A 24,345-nucleotide genomic window follows, 5' to 3' on the forward strand; every position below is an offset into this window, starting at 1 on the left:
ATGTATAGGTTTTAAAGTTTAAACCTATACATGAAATGCATATTTTACTTTTTAAAGTATAGTCACACAAAAATAATCCTTACTTTAGTTTAAACTTTAAACTAAAGTAAGGATTATTTTTGTGTGACTATACTTTAAAAAGTAAAATGCTTTTGTTATTGTTACATGATTGTTGAAGACTCCAATTTGTATATTTAACATGCTCTTCAGAAGTATTCTACTACATGCCTTTTGATAGCTGTTTCATAAATAATAAAATAAAATAATAAGTAGGCCTATAATTGGAGATATGAATCATTTGACCTGTGTTGAACAATATTTAACCATTTGTAGTACTTTGCTGCAGGCCTAGCCTATAGTTTCATTGGCATATATGCACATTACATAAGCTTACGGGCCACATTATGCTTTGTGACTATATACCTTACAGTAGACTAGCATTCCCCAGTCTGTCTGTCTGTCTGTTGATTGTACAATATAAATTGGGGTCCCAGACATACATGGGAATGTAAATGATCCCATAGATTTACGATGATGTGTTTTTGTTTTAATGTACAGTTGTATAACTCAATGGCAGGCTCAACCTGCAGCCGACCGGTCACGGTCACCGGGGAGCTGACATGCTCTTTTTCTGCAGATTTTGATTTAGTTAGTCTAGTCTTAGTCGACTAAATATCAAAAAGTATTTAAGTCTTAATGCAATGTTAATTTGACCAGAAAAGATTTAGTAGGCCCGGTAGGCAGACTCTGGACTCTAGAGTAGCCTTAGATAGGTCCTGTTCTGTTTGTAACCCGACCCGGTAAGTTGTAGTGGGTCAGGTTTGGTTTTGGACAGTGGTTCTCAAACTTTTTCATGTCAAGGACCCCCAAATTGACACTTATTATCCCACGGACGCCCATTTGAAAATAATATGCCAGGGACCCCCATTGAGAAGATTTTCTTAAATTAAAATTTCAAGGACCCCCAGCTTGACATGCATAGGCGGGACACCCATTTAATGACATTTCTATCTCTGGGACCCCAATTCATATTGTAAAAATAGTTAATTTCAAAGTTAATTTGAGTGTACAAACTGTACAACGTTTGGTTTCATTTGTATACACTCTAGTTACAGACCCATGAGGGTCCAATGGTCCATTTAGTTATAGCCTATCTATCATTTAGCTGGGGACCCCCTGGAATTCCGTCAAGGACCCCTGGGGTCAGGACTCAGCTAGGACCCCATCTTGACCACTGGTTTAGGACACATATAGGTTTGGAGAAGGGACGGTTCAGTTTAGGACCCAGCCCGGGCCAGTTCAGTCAAGACTGAGGGAGGGGGGAGGAGTCACAGTGGATGATTGACGCCCAGTGGAGAGAGCAGGAAAAACTACAGCCCTAGTGTCGCCGCTACACTGTGACTATTAGCTTAAAAAAATAGAATAACACTGTACAAAAACGAATAGTTCCTTATGGTGTATTCGGCGCTGCGAAGCCATCCGATCGCGCGAATAATGTCTATTGATCCGTGATTGACACGCACCCGATCGCCTCTCGCGTCGAGACGATAATAATGCTTAAAATGAAGCTGCCGATGAGAACGGGCGAGGAAGGAGGAGGCGGCGGCGACGCGGTGGCCGACACTGTCTACTTGTCGCAACAACTCGATCTGGAATTGGAAAATCTTCCCGGCGGAGTACTCGGTTCCTCCTCGCCGGCGACGGTCATCGGACGTCCCGCGGCAGCGGCGGACCCGCCCCGGCTGCCAGTGCTGCTGGACAAGGAGACGGTTTTCGAGTGGTTCGGCCTGCGCCTCGACCCCGCCAAGCGCGTCGAGTTCATGTGCGGGCTGCTGCACATGTGCCAGCCGCTGGAGCTCCGCTTCCTGGGCTCCTACCTGGAGGACCTGGCCCGGAGGGACTACCACGTCCTGCGGGACGCGGAGATCCGCGCCAACAGCGCCGCGGAAGTGGGGCTGCTGGCGGACGCGGCGGCGGCCAGCATCGACCCCGTGGTGCGCTCCAAGCTGCTCGTGTGCCTCTCCCTGCTGGGCTCCGACAGCAGGGAGTGCGCCCGGGTCCTGTTCGGGATCCTGAGCCACATAGACCCCGCGCGGTTCTACAACAACAAGAACCACCACCACCACCACGGATATAACCCGCAAGTCCCTCCGTTCGGGGACCACAACCACCACCACCACCACAACAACCACCGCCACCAGCCGGCGTTCATGGAGCCGGAGTGGAGCGATCATCGGAGGTCGGAGCCCCAGCACTGCGGGGTCGGGGTGCCCGGCGAAGCAGAGGCGGCCCCGGTCGGACCCCTGGAGCAGCTGGCGCTGCTGTTCACCATGGCTTCCCTCCACCCTGCCTTCCCGTTCCACCAGAGAGAGACGCTGCGGGGCCAGCTGGACAAGGTGGACCTCCTCGCCCGGGAGGAGGAGGTGGAGGAGGGCCGCCGGCGGTTAGCCGCCCAGCAGACCACCACCACCAACACGGTAAACAAAACAGTCACGGTGCTATTTTAATGAGTGAATGAATTAATACAGTACATACTACATGCATAGCCTAATATTTAGATTGGAAATGTCAGAATCATGAGTCCAGAGGCTAGAATGAATACTGTACAGTGTACAATACTTTAACTTTTCTTTTTTGCACTTGACCCATGCTTAGCAATGCTATGCTATCATAAATAATAATAATAAATAATCACCATTATAAAAATGATAGGTACATTTTTAATTACCGTTAAATGTTATATTTTTATTTACTTTTTTGGACTGCGATAAAAATGTATAAACTAAAATTGTATACCAAATACATATACATAGAAGATAGCCTATGAAAATTACAATGGGTTCACACTTGTTTATTTATATTTTTAAGTGTAGCAACAGTGAAAACAACACATACCAGAAGACAGAGCGCTCTGGCCATGTTCAGGTCTTTAGACATAATTCTTGTGTTGTGTTTATAGACTGTTGCTTGCATCCGTTCACAAACATGTACTTGCCTGGTCGGGCAACCAAACTCCGTCTGCCTGAAAGTTTTTATTTGCCTGGTGGTCAAGGTGGGCAAAATTAGTGTCAATGCTTGCAATCTGACCCCACTCAAATATAACCTCTTTGTCGCCCAAGGGCTTAAAGTGCTTAAAGAATAAAGAATACGTTAGGTCAAGAAGAAGAAGAAGAAGAAGAAGAAGAAGAAGAAGAAGAAGAAGAAGAAGCAGCTTTGTCTTAATAATTATTCCTACTGGACAACCATATATCATGATTACGTCATATAATATGCATTTCATGTATAGGTTTTAAAGTTTAAACCTATACATGAAATGCATATTTTACTTTTTAAAGTATAGTCACACAAAAATAATCCTTACTTTAGTTTAAACTTTAAACTAAAGTAAGGATTATTTTTGTGTGACTATACTTTAAAAAGTAAAATGCTTTTGTTATTGTTACATGATTGTTGAAGACTCCAATTTGTATATTTAACATGCTCTTCAGAAGTATTCTACTACATGCCTTTTGATAGCTGTTTCATAAATAATAAAATAAAATAATAAGTAGGCCTATAATTGGAGATATGAATCATTTGACCTGTGTTGAACAATATTTAACCATTTGTAGTACTTTGCTGCAGGCCTAGCCTATAGTTTCATTGGCATATATGCACATTACATAAGCTTACGGGCCACATTATGCTTTGTGACTATATACCTTACAGTAGACTAGCATTCCCCAGTCTGTCTGTCTGTCTGTTGATTGTACAATATAAATTGGGGTCCCAGACATACATGGGAATGTAAATGATCCCATAGATTTACGATGATGTGTTTTTGTTTTAATGTACAGTTGTATAACTCAATGGCAGGCTCAACCTGCAGCCGACCGGTCACGGTCACCGGGGAGCTGACATGCTCTTTTTCTGCAGATTTTGATTTAGTTAGTCTAGTCTTAGTCGACTAAATATCAAAAAGTATTTAAGTCTTAATGCAATGTTAATTTGACCAGAAAAGATTTAGTAGGCCCGGTAGGCAGACTCTGGACTCTAGAGTAGCCTTAGATAGGTCCTGTTCTGTTTGTAACCCGACCCGGTAAGTTGTAGTGGGTCAGGTTTGGTTTTGGACAGTGGTTCTCAAACTTTTTCATGTCAAGGACCCCCAAATTGACACTTATTATCCCACGGACGCCCATTTGAAAATAATATGCCAGGGACCCCCATTGAGAAGATTTTCTTAAATTAAAATTTCAAGGACCCCCAGCTTGACATGCATAGGCGGGACACCCATTTAATGACATTTCTATCTCTGGGACCCCAATTCATATTGTAAAAATAGTTAATTTCAAAGTTAATTTGAGTGTACAAACTGTACAACGTTTGGTTTCATTTGTATACACTCTAGTTACAGACCCATGAGGGTCCAATGGTCCATTTAGTTATAGCCTATCTATCATTTAGCTGGGGACCCCCTGGAATTCCGTCAAGGACCCCTGGGGTCAGGACTCAGCTAGGACCCCATCTTGACCACTGGTTTAGGACACATATAGGTTTGGAGAAGGGACGGTTCAGTTTAGGACCCAGCCCGGGCCAGTTCAGTCAAGACTGAGGGAGGGGGGAGGAGTCACAGTGGATGATTGACGCCCAGTGGAGAGAGCAGGAAAAACTACAGCCCTAGTGTCGCCGCTACACTGTGACTATTAGCTTAAAAAAATAGAATAACACTGTACAAAAACGAATAGTTCCTTATGGTGTATTCGGCGCTGCGAAGCCATCCGATCGCGCGAATAATGTCTATTGATCCGTGATTGACACGCACCCGATCGCCTCTCGCGTCGAGACGATAATAATGCTTAAAATGAAGCTGCCGATGAGAACGGGCGAGGAAGGAGGAGGCGGCGGCGACGCGGTGGCCGACACTGTCTACTTGTCGCAACAACTCGATCTGGAATTGGAAAATCTTCCCGGCGGAGTACTCGGTTCCTCCTCGCCGGCGACGGTCATCGGACGTCCCGCGGCAGCGGCGGACCCGCCCCGGCTGCCAGTGCTGCTGGACAAGGAGACGGTTTTCGAGTGGTTCGGCCTGCGCCTCGACCCCGCCAAGCGCGTCGAGTTCATGTGCGGGCTGCTGCACATGTGCCAGCCGCTGGAGCTCCGCTTCCTGGGCTCCTACCTGGAGGACCTGGCCCGGAGGGACTACCACGTCCTGCGGGACGCGGAGATCCGCGCCAACAGCGCCGCGGAAGTGGGGCTGCTGGCGGACGCGGCGGCGGCCAGCATCGACCCCGTGGTGCGCTCCAAGCTGCTCGTGTGCCTCTCCCTGCTGGGCTCCGACAGCAGGGAGTGCGCCCGGGTCCTGTTCGGGATCCTGAGCCACATAGACCCCGCGCGGTTCTACAACAACAAGAACCACCACCACCACCACGGATATAACCCGCAAGTCCCTCCGTTCGGGGACCACAACCACCACCACCACCACAACAACCACCGCCACCAGCCGGCGTTCATGGAGCCGGAGTGGAGCGATCATCGGAGGTCGGAGCCCCAGCACTGCGGGGTCGGGGTGCCCGGCGAAGCAGAGGCGGCCCCGGTCGGACCCCTGGAGCAGCTGGCGCTGCTGTTCACCATGGCTTCCCTCCACCCTGCCTTCCCGTTCCACCAGAGAGAGACGCTGCGGGGCCAGCTGGACAAGGTGGACCTCCTCGCCCGGGAGGAGGAGGTGGAGGAGGGCCGCCGGCGGTTAGCCGCCCAGCAGACCACCACCACCAACACGGTAAACAAAACAGTCACGGTGCTATTTTAATGAGTGAATGAATTAATACAGTACATACTACATGCATAGCCTAATATTTAGATTGGAAATGTCAGAATCATGAGTCCAGAGGCTAGAATGAATACTGTACAGTGTACAATACTTTAACTTTTCTTTTTTGCACTTGACCCATGCTTAGCAATGCTATGCTATCATCAATACAATTTGCTTCTATACTCTACTATAGTCATGTCAATAAGGCAAATATTGCACTTTTACGCCACTATAATTATTTTAAAACTTTAGTTAGCCTACTAAAAAACATGACCTACTTCAGCCCATTTTGGACATTTGAAAATGAAATGGGACATATGATTCTGCATAAACTTTCTACTTTGTGGTACTCTTATAAGTACATTTCCCTACCAATACGTTTTGAATTACATTTTTAATGTATGGACTTTTACTTGTAACAGAGTATTTCTACATTGGAAGTTGGAACATTGATACTTTTACTTATAAAACAAACATGTGAGTACAGTACACCACTGTATGCTATCAAGACTACACTACTATACCTCGTTGAAAGCATTAGCATTGTCTAAGCTAGCGTTGCTATCATGTCTAACGCTCAGGGGACGACCTTTCATGCAGGCGAGCTAGCATGTTATGCTAGCACACACAGACACACACACATCAGTGGTTCTCAAACTTTTTCATGACAAGGACCCCCCAAATCCACATTTATTAGGCCGCGACCCCCATTTAATGTAATTTATGATCGCTGGGAGTCGGGACCCCCATTAATATTGTAAAATCACTGTTCATTTACTCGGAGTGTACAAATTATGCATTTGTACAATCTCTGAGGCTACAGACCCATAAGGGTCCAATTGGTTCCTCTCTAATTTAGCTAGGGCCCTCTGGAACTCCCTCAAGTAACCCTAGGGGTCCCCGGACCCCACTTTGAGAACCAATGGCACTGTGTTATTAAGCTAGCAGCTATAGTGAGTTGAGTGAGTCAGAGTGAGTTCACGACTCATGAGTGTGTTTCCGTGGGCATAATGGGGCGGAGCCGGAGGAGGGTCCCGTTATGTAACGGTGTCCATGCTGACTACTACATGGTTCTCAAACTTGTTTTCATGCCTTACAGACCTCCATACATAAAGTTGCAAGAGAAATGGCTGCGTATTGGTGACACTGAAACACTGTTGGAGAGTATATACTTATTGTATTGTGATAATTTGAGGTGAATGTAATTATAATGAAGTTAAACTACTTCCCATTTGGCTGGGGTGTCCCTGAGACCCCCCTCGAGGACAGCACTTTGAAAGCCAACTCTAGTGCATTGCCACTGCATTACAACGGTGAAATGAAATATTACTAATACTAGCCCTTACCCGTTGTGAGATATTTGCCCAAAATTATACTCATTAGTCATTAGCGGACCCCCCATTTGAAAATATATTATGCCAAGGACCCCCCCCCCATAGGAGAAGATTTGTACAGCCTCTTACGCCTCTAGCAGTGATTTTCAACAATTTTAATTTCAAGGGCCCGTGGTTTGACCTGAATTAGGCTACGGCCCCCTATCATGTCATTTCTGTCTCTGGGACCCACCCCAATGTATATTGTAAAATCAAAGTTAATTTACAGTGTACAAAATGTGGGGTCCATCTTGTGTACAGGACAGGTACATAAGATTCATACTCGGCTCTTTTGTTTCGTCTTTTCTGACGATTATTTATTATTTATTTTACAGCTGTAAAATAGGAGTATGAATCGGTCCTAAGACTTACTTCCTTCAGACAATGCAGCAGCAAATATATAATATAACATCAAACAGGGGTTAGTACTAACATACTAACAGTAGGATAGGCATCTATAAGCTTTTAGCTTCTGCCTACTCCTTTTGATCATCTTCATGTTTTTTTCGGTTTTTGTTCTGTTTTCAACGGCTTACATTCATTTTCTTTAAATATTGTATTTGAAACTGAAGGATGATCAAATAAACTAAACTAAACCTTAAACTAAACCTTAAACAGTCCGAAAGTCTGTGGCTCCCGACATGCGGCAGGTTAAAACTAACCCGTGGCAGGTATAACTGACCCATGGCTCCCGACATGCGTGGCAGGTTAAAACTAAGCCATGGCTTCCTGTGAGGTTATTATTCATAGTCTAATATTTTCGGTGGTGAGGTGACCACCGAACTACAACATGACGTCACAGAGCCGTGGTGAAGAGCAAACCACCGCTCTCCTCAGCCCTTCTCTCTGTTTTTACTCACCACCGCTCCACGTTATTACAGCTCCGGTGGTCACCTCACCACCGAAAATCCAGACTATGAATAGGCCGTTAGGGTTTTGGGAACGGTGTCGGACTAGTGCCTGTCGGACTGTACGTCGGACCAAGCACATGCACCCTTGGAACCAACCCCCTCAAGGACCCCTGGGTAACCTGGATTTTGACAGACAGACACTGCTAACTGACTGTTAGTTACTTATCAAAGACACTTGAAGACATGCAGTCACAGAGTCCAGAGCCAAGTCACCTAGTCCATTGGTTCTCAAAGGCAAGGCAAGGCAATTTTATTTATATAGGACCTTTCATACACAAGGCAATTCAAAGTGCTTTACAGAATAAAAAAAAAATACAGAGTGCAACAGTGCACTTTCAAGTGGGGTCCTGGGGTTCCAGGGGCCCCCAGCATTTAGCCCCTCCTATGCCCATCTTTCCGGGTTTGTGTAAACGCAAACATTGGCTTGTGATTGGCTGATCACCCCATAGCGATAATTTGATTGGTTGAGCAAAGTACATTGAAGATAAAAGAGAGGGGCAGGCAGAAAAGTGAAGATGCCAAAAGTGAAGGTTTCAATTAGTCGAGCACGGAATGTGATGTAACATTAAGTTTCCTGCAGGAAAAAGCTTTGGCATGGTGCTGGGCACGGGGGGGCCTACATTTTGATTAATTAATAATTAATACGATTAATAAATTAAAGGTATATTCAGTGATTTCACTTAATTCAAATATCACTTATTTTTTTGTTTTGTTGTGATAATCCTCTCTACTATAGAGTGTGCTGACCATATAAGGAGTTCCTCCCTGTCCCCAGTTAACCCCTGGGGGTCAAAAAACCTTAGGTTTCGTTTTTGGCTCTCTATCCTGATTGGACGAAAGGCTTAGGTCCCAGCCAAAAACGAAACCTAAGGTTTTTTGAGTGAAATCAGTGAATATACCTTTAAGATTAATTTGTATATAGACAGCTATGTGTGTCCCTGTGTCTGAGCACGGGATGTGCGCGTGTGTCCCTGTTTCCGAGCACGGAAATAGCATATTGTCACCCCCAAGTATCACTGTCGCCATGATTTCATTTCAGTCTTGGAAACCAACCGTCTTCTTTGGAGGCATGTGGCACAGCGAAAACATGCTCTCAATGTGTTGAGCAATAGCAATAGTCTCTTGTCGGATATCTCATACGAAGGAAAGGTTAACCCATCCTGGGCGGGAACCGCTTTTGGTGTTTGACGCATTGTTATGCTTTAGCTGTTGAAAAATAGCAGATCTACGAGCTCAAAGCGCGGCACTGCCGCAGATCTTTATACAGTATATATATATATTAGAGCCCGACCGATCCGTCGGTCGCACCGATGTATTGGTCATTTTGGGCGCCGATGCCCGCCATCGGACATCGGTGTTTATTTAATCCGATGTCCCGATGTTTATAGTCAGTGACATGTTCTCTGTTTGACATGCACATGAACGTTGAAATGCATTTACACAAACTATCCAGCCGAGGGAGATAGGCTATAACGAGTCCACACTCCACAGTCAACGAAGAAGCGCATGTTGCGGCCGCAACATGCGTTTCTTCGTTGACTCAATTCCTCTTCCTTTAGTCTGCACCGGTAAAGCCAAAAGGTGTGTATATTTATAATCCACAAATGTTTTTCTCATCAACCTCTCGATTATACTGACTGATGTTAAAGTTATCTATGACTAATGCCTTCCCAAGTTCCAAAAGATAGTTCTATACTATATAATAAACCGAGAAAAACGAGGCGGCATTTGTCGCATGGGACGGGGGAAAAGGCCCCGACCTCCTGGGCTCCGAGGGACTTCCAGGGGCAGAAAACAGAAAACATAATAAGCCCAATGAATTAATGATGCGCTGCGACGCGAGGCTCCTTTTTTCTTTGTGTGCACACTACAATCGTAATCGTCTAGGCAGGATACTTGTACAACGCCAAATAAATAGAAATTAACAATTAAGTTTTGTATGAGACGTTAATTCCCCACGCTGTGTGTGCTGCGCAGTGCCACACCAACTTCTACAAACTTCAGTTCGTTTAGCCAACTAAAACCCCAACATTTTGTTCAACGACAAATACAAAACGCAGCATAACCCTCAAATTACGAGAGATACCTGAAAGCAAATTCAAAGTTTGGCATGAAAGCAGCAGTCATTACTAGTGGCCTCGTTCCTCCGACGGACGAGAAGAAAATGTAATCATCCCATTATTTGTGTAGCAAAACAATCATTTTCTGTTCGTTTGACGACTGTAGCTTAATCCAATCCAAATGGTATTTTTTCCCCCCAGTCAACAGCCATAAGAATACACAATCATGACAGTTTGACGTGCCAAACTTGTGCACATAAATGATCCGTGTTCACTATGTTCAGCTGTTGTCTGCGCAGTGCGCACATAATTATATAAATTAATATCCCTCATTGAACGTCATGCTAACTGACTTCACGTTATTTTATGACACAAAGTCACAAACACATTTTGCTATTCACTTATTGCACAGCCTATCCATGGCCTCATTCATACCAAGCAACAACTTAACATGAATAAAAAAAAATCACACCTGAGGGAAGTGAGTGCCCCTCAAAACCAGAATAAATAATATCATTGTGTCAAATAAATTACTGTAATGTAGGCTATTATTGCAAGGTGCAATTTAGTCATGTGTCATATATATATAGTATTTATTTTTTCCAACCACAGAATTGTATGTACAGAGAAGCTTGCTAAATGGACTTTATGATGGAGTTCGAATAAAATACAATTATTAATGTATTTGGGCAGGCACTGGGAAGGCACTGGGGAGACACTGGGAAGACACTGGTCAGCAAAAACACCTTGAAGACCTTAACAGGAGCCCTCGTACAAGGTTTCTTTGACTATGCATCCACCTCTTGGTACCACAGCACCTCAAAGGCCCTTAAAACAAGGCTCCAGACCTCCCAAAACAAACTGGTCAGGCTCCTACTTGGCCTCACCCCCCGAACCCACCTCACCCCTGCCCACTTTGACAGGCTGGGATGGCTTAGGGTCGACGACAGAGTACAGCATCTTGCAATGGGTCTGGTCCACAAGATTCGATACACCACCAAGATACCCATGTACCTGTCTAAATACTTCCTTAATGTAAACGAAGTCCACACCCACAACACCAGAGGGAGTGCAACAAACCATGTACAACCCAGATTCGGCACAAACAAGGGACTAAATTCTTTTCGCTCCTATGCCACCAAAATGTGGAACGCCCTACCAACAGTCATTAAGACATGTGAATCCCTTGACTCCTTCAAAACCGCTCTCAAAGGGCACCTACGGATGGCTGCAATTCGAAACTGGCCTCTGTAAAATCTGAATCCCCCCCCCACCCCCCCCCCCCCCCCATTTTCCCTCACTGTATATTGTATATTTTCCCTTTTTTGCTTCCCATATGATGAATTCCTGTTCTGTACTTTAGCTACATAGAAATGTCTATTTGTATGTCTCTAAATGTCTGTATGTCTTTAAATGTTTTGATGAATTGAACAATGTGGACCCTGTTGTAAACAAGTGTAATGCTTAATTGGGTCGTCCACTCACAGTTGACAGTCTTTGTATTGAGTTTGTGCTTAAAATGTACTGTAAATTCTACAAACTGTTAATAAATATTTCAATCAATCAATCAAAACCTACGGATGGCTGCAATTCGAAACTGGCCTCTGTAAAATCTGAATCCCCCCACCCCATTTTCCCTCACTGTATATTGTATCTTTTCCCTTTTTTGCTTCCCATTATGATGAATTACTGTTCTGTTCTTTAGCTACATAGAAATGTCTATTTGTATGTCTCTAAATGTTTGTATGTCTTTAAATGTTTTGATGAATTGAACAATGTGGACCCTGTTGTAAACAAGTGTAATGCTTAATTGGGTCGTCCACTCACAGTTGACAGTCTTTGTATTGAGTTTGTGCTTAAAATGTACTGTAAATTCTACAAACTGTTAATAAATATTTCAATCAATCAATCAAAGACACTGGGGAGACACTGGGGAGGCACTGGGGAGGAAATCAGGGGCACACTGGGGAGGCACTGGGAAGGCACTGGGGAGACAATTCAATTCAATTCAAAGGGCTTTATTGGCATGAGAAAACATACGTTTACATTGCCAAAGCAGAAAGAACAATACAACAATACAGCAATACAATCAATACAAAAATTATGTACATTTGAGGATCAGAATCTTCAATAGATCAAAAAATGTACCCAGGTCACTCGATGCAGGTATAGTGCAGGAATATACACAATGATTAGTCTTTAGGGTGGTTGTGTTCCATTTGATATCCTTCTCCTATCACAGCAACTCACAAATCTTGCTGCTGTGTTTGCACATTGAGACACTGGGAAGGCACTGGGGAGACACTGGGGAGACACTGGGAAGACACTGGGGAGACACTGGGGAGGCACTGGGGAGGAAATCAGGGGCACACTGGGGAGGCACTGGGGAGACACTGCGGGGGAGGCTCTGGGCAGGCACTGGGGAGGCACTGGGGAGGCACTGGGGGGGCACTGCGGGGGAGGCTCTGGGCAGGCACTGGGGAGACACTGCGGAGGAAATCAGGGGCACACTGGGGAGGCACTGGGGAGACACTGCGGGGGAGGCTCTGGGCAGGCACTGGGGAGGCACTGGGGGGGCACTGCGGGGGAGGCTCTGGGCAGGCACTGGGGAGACACTGCGGAGGAAATCAGGGGCACACTGGGGAGGCACTGGGGAGACACTGCGGGGGAGGCTCTGGGCAGGCACTGGGGAGGCACTGGGGGGGCACTGCGGGGGAGGCTCTGGGCAGGCACTGGGGAGGCACTGGGGGGGGCACTGGGGGAGGCTCTGGGCAGGCACTGGGGAGACACTGGGGAGGAAATCAGGGGCACACTGGGGAGGCACTGGGGAGACACTGCGGGGGAGGCTCTGGGCAGGCACTGGGGAGGCACTGGGGGGGCACTGCGGGGGAGGCTCTGGGCAGGCACTGGGGAGACACTGGGGAGGCACTCAGGGGCACACTGGGGAGGCACTGGGCAGACACTGGGGGAGGCACTGGGGAGGTACTGGACATTTCATATCACACACACACCATGATTCACTAGCCCCCTAAAAAAAAAGCCTTATGTGCCAATGTCAATGTATTCTATTGTTAACCCTAATAGAAAAAAACATATTTTTAAGTTTAGAAGTTTTTAAAATGTATTTATTATTATTTTTATTAATGACTAAACATCGGTCCAAAACATCGGCATCGTATCGGCATTGGTGGTGTAGGTCTCTCCAAAATCGGTATCGGCATCGGACCCAAAAATATGGCATCAGTCGGGCTCTAATATATATATATATATATATATATATATATATATGTTCTTTCAGAGCAAACGTCTTTAGCTCTAATCCTTGCTTCCTGGGGGTCACTGGAACAACATATTTTCAGATGGGGTCGGCGGCCAATTTCATATATTTTTGTGGGTCCTTGACTTTGTTTGAGAACGACTGACATAGAAACATAGGTTTTTCAGAAAAACAATTTAGAAGAAATTTGTAGAATCTGGTCTCTGGTCTAAATGGGTTAAAGCCCTCAATCTGTGATTTCTTTAACCTGGTTGATCATATTACTAAAAGTAAAACATCGTCATTTTACATATTGTGTTGATTGTTTAGGAATCGGTGCTAGTGTGTGGGGCGGCTCCTTTCACGCTGTCCCACAAATCGCACATTTAGGTCATGCAAACAGATCTTATTTAGGACAATTCTACAAATGCCTTCTAAATCCTGACAGTTTTCGGACAACCCTATGTTTCTATGTCAGTGGTTCTCAAACATTTCCATGCCAAGGACCCCCAAAAATAATATGTAATTGGCCACCGACCCCCATCTGAAAATATGTTGTTCCAGGGATCCCCCAGAAGCAAAGATTTGACTTAAAAACGTTCGCTCTGAAAGAATATATATTCAAATATTTTTTTTCAAAAATAGCAGATCAGTCTCTTGTTGATACTTGATAGTTATTAAAACACATCAAAATGACACATACATCACAAACTGTGTTTGAACATCTAGACTAGGGTTACCACTCAGCACTCGCATCAATGTATAAACTGCATTTAAAATGCCATACAAATGCAATGTCATTGCACTTACAAGAGAGAGAGAGACAGTGGAACATGCAACTTGCTGATTATAGCTTTTAAGATCTATTGTACCATATTCTTCTGCACCGTCCAGAACCAAAGCATTCTTCACGTTCCCTCAAGATTGCTTTTTGGCAATCTCTGCAACATTTAGCTTTTGTTTCACACATTTATTTCCTGGGGGTAATAAGTTAATAACATGGACTAGCGACTCTGAGTATCTAGACAAGACGTGCTATAAATGCTGTATTCGTACTAGTTTGAAGTTTGAACTCGAATAACATAAAGACTGAGGTATTAATATTGTGAATGACATTTACACGACCCCCCCCCCCCCCCCCCCCAACACACACACACACATACACACTCACATTTTATACATTTGGCAACTTGTGAAATTCTGCACAATGAGCACTTTTACTTTTGTACTTTAAGCATTTTCAGCCCACCTTTAGTAGTTCTCTATATTGCCGTATTGATACCTTTAACTTAAGTAAAAACGTTATTTTGAGTTCTTTTTTTTCCTCCTTTCTCCCACCTCCTGTGTATAATTGACAGTAATTAGTGTTTTGCCTCCAGCAGCAGCAGCAGCAGAAGAGCCAAAAGACGGACTATCTCTCCCTGGGCCTGGGACAGCATTCAGCACCTCCGGCCCACGGCCAGAGTCAGAGCGGCAGGCGCTCCGGCCACACACCACCCAGCCGCAGGGCCACAGCCATGCAGAGAGAAGGTAATGTGGTCGCCACAACTCCACGTCTGGCTTGACCTAAATAAAAATCACACCGTGTGAACCGAGTGGTGCAACTTCTCTCTCTCTCTCTCTCTCTCTCTCTCTCTCTCTCTCTCTCTCGATACAGACATGACAAACCGCAGTGCTGTGAGCAGTGATCACAGCTGTACTATGCTCTCATTGGCTGTAATACAGGCCTTCTCGGGGCGCAGTCACAACCCAGTTCATACTGTATGATGATGTCCAGTCGGCGAGAGAGTCAAATTTCAAACCTGATAGATGTTCAGAATCGCTCGAGAAGGCAGTTCCGACATACTATTGATCCGAAACCTCAATCCCTAACCATAACCGCAAGCACGGGAGCAGCGCATGTCGGACCATCGCATGTCCCCGCGCTTCGGACCTTTGGTGTGTCGGAAAAGCGTGCGTACCCCGTCGGCGAGAGCCATTATCGGCACTGGATCTTCTCGCAGCTCCTTTCACACACAGCGAGGACAAACTCGGCGATCAAAGCCCCCGATTCTTGCGTCAGATCGGGAGTTTTGTTGGGGCGAGCGCCAAAAATGCTCCCCGACAGCATAATCGGAGCAAATATCATGCAGTGTGCACGAGCCGTTAGGTGCAAGTGGAGCCTTTTTATAGTCTTGTTTTGTTCAGACCAATTTATACTAGTTTAGACCAGTTTTAACTTTTCATTTGATACGTTAATTTTACTACACATGGCAAGGTAACAATGGAAACCTATATCCAATGCATCATTTTACTATAAGATTTTCATATTTGCAATACATTTCTCTTTGGCAGTACATCAAAGGATTTAGTCATCCGGGAGCAGAGTCCACGTTTCATTTTCATTATTTCATTTTCATTTCAACATAATCCAGCGAGTATTTCTGTGAATGAAGATAAGCTAAATAAAGAAATAAATGGATGCTTACCGGAATTGAACTCTTGGGGATTTGTATTATGCGAATTGAAAACACACTTGGTGTTGACTTTTTAACTTTAAATAAAATAATCACACTGGCACTTTGCTTGTATTTAATAGAAATCTAAATTGACGATGTAAATTATAGCTCAATATATTATCTTGCCCGCATTTACGGAACATTAAAAATAGGAGTATGTTAAATGAATGGATTAGATTCAGAAGTTAATGTGTTTGTAAAAAAAAAACACAAAAACTCTGTTCTGTCGAGATACTGTATACATCTACAGTATTACTGTACATTTAACCCATTCTGAACGGGAACCCATTTTGGTGTTTTAATCATTTTGTTATACTTTAGCTATTGAAAAATAGCAGATCTACAAGCTCATAGCGCGGCAAGCTTGTAGGTCTGCTATTTCTTTTTAATCGTGAAAATGTGGCGCAAATCTTTTGAATATATTCTTTAAGAGCATTTTTAACTCATATCTTTGCTTCTGGGGGGGTGGGGGTCTCTGGAACAACATATTTTCAGATGGGGGGGCGTCGGCGGCCAATTACACATATTTGTGTGGGTCCTTGACATGAAATATGGAGCACCACTGATATAGAAACATAGGTATTTCAGTCAAAATGTCAGGATTTAGAAGAAATGTTTTAAATTTCGACGTCGGGCCTAAATGGGTCAAACGCAACATGTAAGTCCATAGCTGACGATCTGTGGTCAAACTGTATTTTCATGAAACAAAATGTTTTTTATCTGCATGTGGTACTAACTGGTCTGTGCTTGTTTTGTTCCCTCCAGCTGTGCACATAGAGAGAATTGTGCTGAGGAGTATCTCTCGCACCCGGGCCGACAGGGAATACAACTTTGAGGTAGGAACTGGCACGTACGTTTGTCTTCATCTGGAAAGCTCGACTTCTGTTGACACACTTATCACTCAACAGAACACACAGGATTTGTGATGATTCCATGGGGGAAGAAAAAAAGAACAGGCCATGCTGCTCAGATTTCCTCCATTCATCCTGATATTTTATACCGTTGTACAAACAGAACATGTGCCTTTTGCATTCCTGTCATCTCGGAAATGACAGAGGTGACTATTGAATAAATATTATTTGAAAAACCAGTAAGTTAGCTTGACAATAGGAGGCGACTTCTGGATGATGTGTTATAATCCCATAGGCCCTACTGGTTCCCAAACTGGTGCGTGCACCACTCGTGGTGCTCGGACGCACTCTAGGGGGTGCGTGACATGAAATGGGTAATGGTGGTTTTATGGTGTTATTTAACCCATTTAGGCCTGTCGTCGAAATAAAACATTCTTCTAAATTCTGACAGTTTTCTGAAAGATGTTTCTGTATCAGTGGTGCTCAATATTTCATGTCAAGAACCCCAAAAATGATATGTAATTGGCCACCGACCCCCATCTGAAAATATGTTGTTCCAGGGACCCCCCCCCAGAAGCAAATATTTTAGTTAAATGGCAGTATAGGATGTATTGATACTGTATCGAAGACTCTCGCTTCCAGTCATGTTGTTGGATCGGAGTAGTTGCTTATTGGATATTTAGTCCCCATATATACGGGGATATCCGACTAGGACGTTGGGCTATATGACATTATGACATGTCTAGTATGACAATCCCTATATTTGGCCCCCGAGCCGACCTAGTGCTTGCTGATATCAGATAGATGTGGTAGAAAGAACCCATATATGGATAGATCTAACTGGCTTAGTCATCGTGACAAGCATAGTCGGAGAATACATAACAAGGGTCGGCTTCAGGGAGAAGGCAGAAGGCGAAGCATCCTGGTTTAAGTTCTAACGGTACACCACTGCGGCGGGTTCTAACCTAAGTAATCAGCAATAGAGCCTTGAGCTATTTTATAGGTGCCTACCTTCACACATAAGACTCAATACCATTCGAGTTTAACTTGTTTACCAGGAAACCATATCTTCCCTTTTACAAGGCCATACACAGTGATTGCACATGTCTTAAACATGTGGTGTTATGTTCACACATGCAAGTACCTAGTTCTGGTGAGATACTGGACACATAAGGACAAACTTGTTAATCCTGAAATTGTGTTATTGTGTAAATTCCCCAATGTTGCTATAATCTGCAAATAAAAAAACACATCCTTTAGATACCGGTATTTCATTTAACGTGTTCGAGTCAGCAAGTTCACAAAAGCACGGTGTGACTTTGCATACCTGTCATCCAACAAATGCCTGAGTTGACATTTCAATATTATTTTAAACCCTAGTCTCATATATAAACCTTGCCAATTAAAAAAAAGAGAACGTGACGTCACACTGTGTTGTTTTAATAGTCACAGACCTCACGAGATGGCGCCACCTGGCCATTGAACTCAATGGATGGGGAGGTGGCCATAGTGTGTGTGTGTGTGTGTGTGTGTGTGTGTGTGTGTGTGTGTGAGGGTGTGTGTGTGTGTGTGTGTGTGTGTGTGTGTGTGGTTCCGAGGAAGCGCACTCTGGCCGCATTTAGGTGTTTAGACAGATATCTTGTGTTGTGTTTTATAGAGAACTATAAAGATGGTTGTGTGTGTCCTCAAAAGTGCAGCAACCCAAGAGCCAACTCTATACCTGCCTGCGAGTTTTATTTACCTGCCTCGGCAGTCGAGCAGCCGTGGATGTGCACACACAAACTAAAGTGTGTCCAGACTTGACTTTTATATAGTTGGGACTGCAACTGGCACTAAAAATTCCATATGAACTGCTTAACCCCTGGGCTACAATTAACGGAAAAAACAGATTATTGCTAAAAATACAAACCTCCCGTTCACGGAATTAACGGAATGTCAATAAATGTCAGTTATCTAGGGTTCAACGGAGCAAAAATTAGTATTCTTTCGCTAATATCCCTAATGTTGGATGTAATTTACCAAAAAACGGCCGCAATCCACGTGATCGTGCGCTATCGTGCACGCGCGCCGTCTCTATGTGCGTCGCTGTAAAAAATGTGATATTTTGCGATGTTTTGGGGTTGATTTGAGGTTAATTTGACTTAGTTATGAAAAATATAGCATTAGCTTAGCAATCCGGACCAGCCAAGCTAGTGACTAGGGTCAAAATACTACCGGATGTTGTCGATCGTTGAACCGGAAGTGACTTAGGAAGATTCGTCTATTTTGGCCAAAATCAGCATAATGGTGCGTTCCCGCCATCTGGTGGCAATTCGAGAGAATACACTAGCAATGAAAAATAAATAAAAAACCCATCTGTTCAAACCACCAGATCTTTCTATTAATGTGAAAATGATGAATTAAAAATATGCCAATTTGTTACCCAAACTGGGATTGGTAGTCCAAGGGTTAAATTGATGAGACTGATGAGACTGTTTTGTAAGTAAAGCTTTACTTGTACCTTAATGTCCACAGTCCACACATCCCTAATTTATATTTTTGTTTGTGTGTGTGTGTGTGTGTGTGTGTGTGTGTGGTGTGTGGTGTGTGGTGTGTGTGTGTTAAAATTGTTATGATATGACTAGACTGGAACACCACCTATGCTTTTTATGGCATAGGCAGCTCCCGGCAGATTCCCGGGATAATCTAGACGCAGCAGCGCGACATGAGACGAATTAATTAGAGCGACAGCGAGTGAGAGAGAGGAGTGTGTGTGTTAGGGCTGACCTTCGATTACGTTTTTGATGATCGACGCTTCGATATACATTTGTTTCGATCTTCAATTAATCAATTTTTTTGGGTCAGCCCTAGTGTGTGTGTACGTCAATTTAACAAAGGTGCAGACGATCAGAAATCGGCAGCGAGTGATCGATGTTTGCACTACTATGCCGAATTGAAGTGGACTCGGGCCCCAGACTTTTTTCTTTTCTCCCTGGAAATTAAAACGTCTGGGTTTCCGAGGCTATGACTGATGTCTGGATAAAGAGCATTGGCTGACTCCTGAGAAAGGGTCTAATCCTTTTGAATGTTCTAGAGCATGGGGTTGGCAACCTTTTTGACATCATAAGTGCCATGTTTTTATTTTCCTAATAAGTGTCCATCTGATTTTTGATTGTCCATACCACATGGCAATATTTATTTATTTGTCTTCTTGTTTAAAAATATCTTCTTCCACATCAGGGATGTACAGTATGATTGATTATTGGACTCACTAATAACCCACTATCTCCCAGAGTCTCTCCCTGTGGTCTGACAGAGTTTAATGAATTAATGTGAATTTGAATGAATGTGGAATTATATGCAGGATGTAATTTGCATACTCGTGTGATCATGAGACTGGATTTAATTTCCGACTAAACTTGTTTTTGAATATTTAATTAAAAAAAAAAAATCCTCTCTCTCACACACACATGCCAGTGTGCCAGTGATCACCATTTTGCTGTGCCAATGTTGGCACCAGTGCCTAAGGTTGCCTACCCCTGTTCTAGAGTGTAAACCTACAGCAGTGGTTCCCAAACTTTTTCATGTCAAGGACCCCCACATTGACACTGATTATCCCACGGACGCCCATTTGAAAAGATATGCCAGGGTCCCCCCCATAAGAGAAGACTTGTATGGCTCTAGCAGTGATTTTCAACCCGTTTAATTGCAAGGACCCCCCAGTTTGACATGCATTAGTCTACGGACCCCCATTGAATAGCATTTTTATCCGTGGGACCCCCAATTTATAATGTAAAATCAATGTTAATTTAACTCTGAGTGTACAAATGGACACGGGTCCATTTGGTTCCATTTGTACAACTCCCTCAAGTACCCCTTGGGGTCCCCGGACCCCGATTTGGGAGCCATCTGATCTACAGGATTGAGTGACAGCTGTAATGTGTGCTTTGAGGTTTTTACCAAAATCTTCAGGTCAGGATTTCGAAGGCGTTTTTAGAATCGGCCTCGGGTCTAAATGGCTAGCACTGATGGTGAATGTAAGGGTAGTAGTTATGTAACATCATGAATGAAGGACTCTTCTTCTTCAACGTGCTTCTTCTTCATTACAGCCTCTCACACTCAAGCACTTACACGGTGACGTCTCCTAAATGTGTAAGCACCATTGTGTGTGTGTGTGTGTGTGTGTGTGTGTGTGTGTGTGTGTTGAAAAATGTCCATACATTTTCAAGCATTGCAGAAAAAGCAGATCTACAAGACCAACACATTGGTAAATGTTTTTGGAAAGATTTTTTTATAAAAGTTATTCGTCATATCTGCCCTGTGGAATATGTGATTACGAGGCCAAACAGAAATATAAATTGTAAGTAACGTTCCAACTGTGTGTGTGTGTGTGTGTCTGAAATTTGTTCAAATGTCAAATATGACGTAAACACAAACATTACATTTCATCGACAATGAAGGGAAAATTTACTTCGTATGTAGATGAGCAAATCGACTAACCAATCACATAAATTCAGTTCAATGAAAGGAGAAATTGGGTCATATGTGCACATATGACGTAAATCTTGTCCTCACACGTCTCAATTTTTGCCATTTACAGTGAAATGAGAAATTAGGTCAAATGTACAGTACGCCAAATATGACGTAAATTTTTGCCAACACAAACATTAAATGCCATTAAATGTACGTCATATGTAGACGAGCAAATTGACTAACCGATCACATAAATTCAGTTGTTCATGACATGAGAACAGAGCGCCCCTCACTTCACACGGTTGTGATTTTGTTTTAAATCTATGGACATTTCTCAACATGGAAAAGATTCACGATTTATGCAAAAAATTGCAATTACAATTGTGATTTCGCGATTATGTAATTATTGGGACTGGCCTATCCTGACTTGGCCTTGGGAACAGCACAGCGGTGTAAGAGTTAACCACGGCAGACAGTCTGCATGGCCTTCTCCAAAAGACCAGTTGTGTTGGAGTGGAACTTGAACTTGTCCCAGAGTTCAAGTACCTCGGAGTCATATTAGACTCAACCCTAACCTTTAAAAAACATGTGAAGAAAGTCACTAATACGATTTAAATTCAACCTTCAACATTTTAAACAAATTAGACCCTTCCTGACAGTTGGAGCGGCCAGATCGTATCTTCACTGTATGATCCTATCACACACATGGATACTGTTTCACAAACTGGCCTTGCACAGGTGTGACTACTCTCAAACCCATAGAACAGCTCTACAAGAGCGCGCTCAAAGTGTTTGACAGGAAGCCCCACTCATATCATCATTGTAACATCCTCCGGAGGCTCAATTTTTAGATTTGATAAATTAAAAAATTTCAGACATCCTCCAGAGGCTCAATTTGTTTAGCTTTGAACAGGTTGGGGTCATATACAAGACCCTACATGGTCTGTGCCCGCCCCCCCCCTAAGTGAATTAATTAAACAGAAGCCTGATAGGGGAATCGGTACCAGAGCAACAACTCGAGGAGACTGCGAAGTGCCGTACCGGCAAACGGCATTCGGCCAAAATGTCTTCTCGGTACAGGGTTGTGTAGCATGGAATATGGCCTTCCTCTGCGTATAAGGGATTGTGCTACATTTCCCTCTTTTAAATTCAATCTGAAAAAATGGTTGCTTGAAAACCAAAGCTTCATGCTGTGTTCCCTATGTAATGTTATGTAAATGTATTCCACTGTTTGCCGGTCTGTTTTGTGTTTCTTTGTGAGGACTGCGGATGAACATTAGCAACTGTTCTATATCCGGTGTATTTACGTCCATGTGACGTCCATTAATATGCATTGTCCTGTCCAAACAAACAAATAAAGTAAAGTAAAAAAGCTAACACGTCAGAGCTAAGAATCCCAACGTTAATTTCAGTTCAACAACACCTCCCACTAGGCAGTGTTGTTTTCGTCGACTAAAACTGAGACGAAAAATGCTCGTCAACTACCTTTTTCCACTGACGGAAACTACATGGTAACTAAAATAAAAACTAAGCTATGATGACTAAAACTAAGACTAAATGTACTGCCAATTTCGTCAACAAATAAAAAAACTAGACTAAAATGTTAAGAAGGGACTAGTGGACAAGAGAGCCATTTTACACTTGGTTGCATACTGAAAATAGCCTATTATCTATTGCCTATTATAGCCAAAATACCTGTACATTTTGTTCGACTAAATCAACTGCAGATTTAGTCGACTAAAATCTTATGACCTTTAGTCGACTAAAACTAGTCTAACACTAAAACATTCCAGGTGACTAAAATGTGACTAAAACTAAATAAACTATTCAAGAGACTATGACTAAAACTAAAATCTAAATTTGCTTCCAAAAACAACACTGCCACTAGGGAAAAGACCCGCAAGGTCACGTAGCCGTTCAGAAATGGTAGCCAATGTATTTGGAGCTCGTGACTCGGATCAACTACTATTGTCTCTTAGCATGCGCTGATATTCACAAATTCATGTGGTGAGTGGTGACCATGACAGTGTCACAGTGTCCTATAAATATGTATGACTGTTCTTCACGTTGTTATTGCGTTGCCTACTTGTTGCCGTATTTGTCTTGACTGTCACGAGCAAGGGGAAGCTGTGAGTTCATCCAGAGATGACTGCTCCCGTGCTCCAGAAACAGTACGCTGGTCACTGGCTTAATTATTTGAGGAATCTAGCTTCTCTGGTAGTCGGGGAACTGTGTCCAATCCCTTACAATAATTGTCTTCATCAATGTGTTTGTAAAGGTGTCTTAGTTGTAACACATCTCACAGAGATGAAATTCAGTTTCCCTAGGAGAATCTGGCAGCTGCTGAAAGTTGGGGTACTTAACAACCCATATGCAGGCAAAGTTTTACAAAAGTTGCTACTTTTGAAAAATTCAACATTTTTAACTAAAATATTGGCTTCTGGGGGTCCCAAGAACAACATATTTTCAGATGGGGGTCCGTGGCCCAATAGAGATAATTACTGGGGTCCTTGACATGTAAAAGGTTGAGCACCACTGACATAGAAACATGGGTTTTTCAGAAAAAAAATAGATTCTTTTTTAATCTACCTCAGTCCAAAATGGGTTAAAAATGAAGACTAGGGTTTTTTCCCATGATTCTGAATCCATTGGAAGAATTAGTTTTAGCAATGAAAAACACTCCTTGGGGGCTAAAAACGGCCATAGCAACCATCACAAAAGGCCCTTTTTTAGTCCTAAGGATTTTAGTTTTAGTTTTTTGTAAATTTTGCCGGCATATATATATATATGTTAATTCCCAGTGTCATTTACAGAGATTAATCTCCGTCCTGGACGTTGGGGCGTAATTATGTAATAGGACGGAGACCTCCGTTTTGGTCGGCCTCAAAGTGTTAAATGAGGGACCGTAGCATAATTCAGTTTAAACCGGGGGGCCTTTGAAATCAAAATAGTTGAAAATGACTGCTAGAGCCGTAAGAATCTTCTCTTATGGGGGTCCTTGGCATATATTATCAAATGGGGGGTCTGCATGCTAATGAGTATAATTTTGGGGGTCATGAAAAGGTTTGGGAACCACGGTCCTACTGAATGTCTACTACACTACTAAGCACCTTCACAAACACATTGGTGAAGACATTTATTGCTAAAGGAATTTAT

At 43.4% G+C, this 24,345-nt stretch overlaps 2 protein-coding genes across 5 annotated transcripts in view; both read left to right on the top strand.

The window, feature by feature from the left end:
* Positions 1–1,369: 1,369 nt before the first annotated feature.
* On the top strand, positions 1,370–3,293 carry LOC310867584 (zinc finger CCHC domain-containing protein 2-like; the record flags this gene model as incomplete). The annotated part of the gene is made up of 2 exons (XM_083777699.1): positions 1,370–2,477; positions 3,120–3,293. The coding sequence occupies exons 1-2, from the start codon at positions 1,554–1,556 to the stop codon at positions 3,291–3,293; spliced, it is 1,098 nt and encodes a 365-aa protein (XP_083633825.1). The 5' UTR covers positions 1,370–1,553.
* A 1,354-nt stretch (positions 3,294–4,647) lies between these two features.
* The window catches only part of LOC310868225 (zinc finger CCHC domain-containing protein 2-like), a 65,135-nt gene continuing 45,437 nt past the window's right edge, over positions 4,648–24,345 (top strand). For 2 of the 4 annotated variants that reach the window (XM_083778549.1, XM_083778551.1), the window contains exons 1-3: positions 4,648–5,755; positions 14,768–14,918; positions 16,652–16,722. In XM_083778549.1, coding sequence (XP_083634675.1) covers positions 4,832–5,755; positions 14,768–14,918; positions 16,652–16,722 — 1,146 coding nt within the window. In that variant the 5' untranslated portion in view covers positions 4,648–4,831. The remainder of the gene's footprint in view (positions 5,756–14,767; positions 14,919–16,651; positions 16,723–24,345) is intronic. The other 2 variants (XM_083778550.1, XM_083778552.1) reach the window with 2 other exon arrangements.

Source organism: Protomyctophum parallelum (genome assembly GCF_964188405.1).
Source record: "Protomyctophum parallelum genome assembly, chromosome: 12".
Lineage (NCBI taxonomy): Eukaryota > Metazoa > Chordata > Actinopteri > Myctophiformes > Myctophidae > Protomyctophum > Protomyctophum parallelum.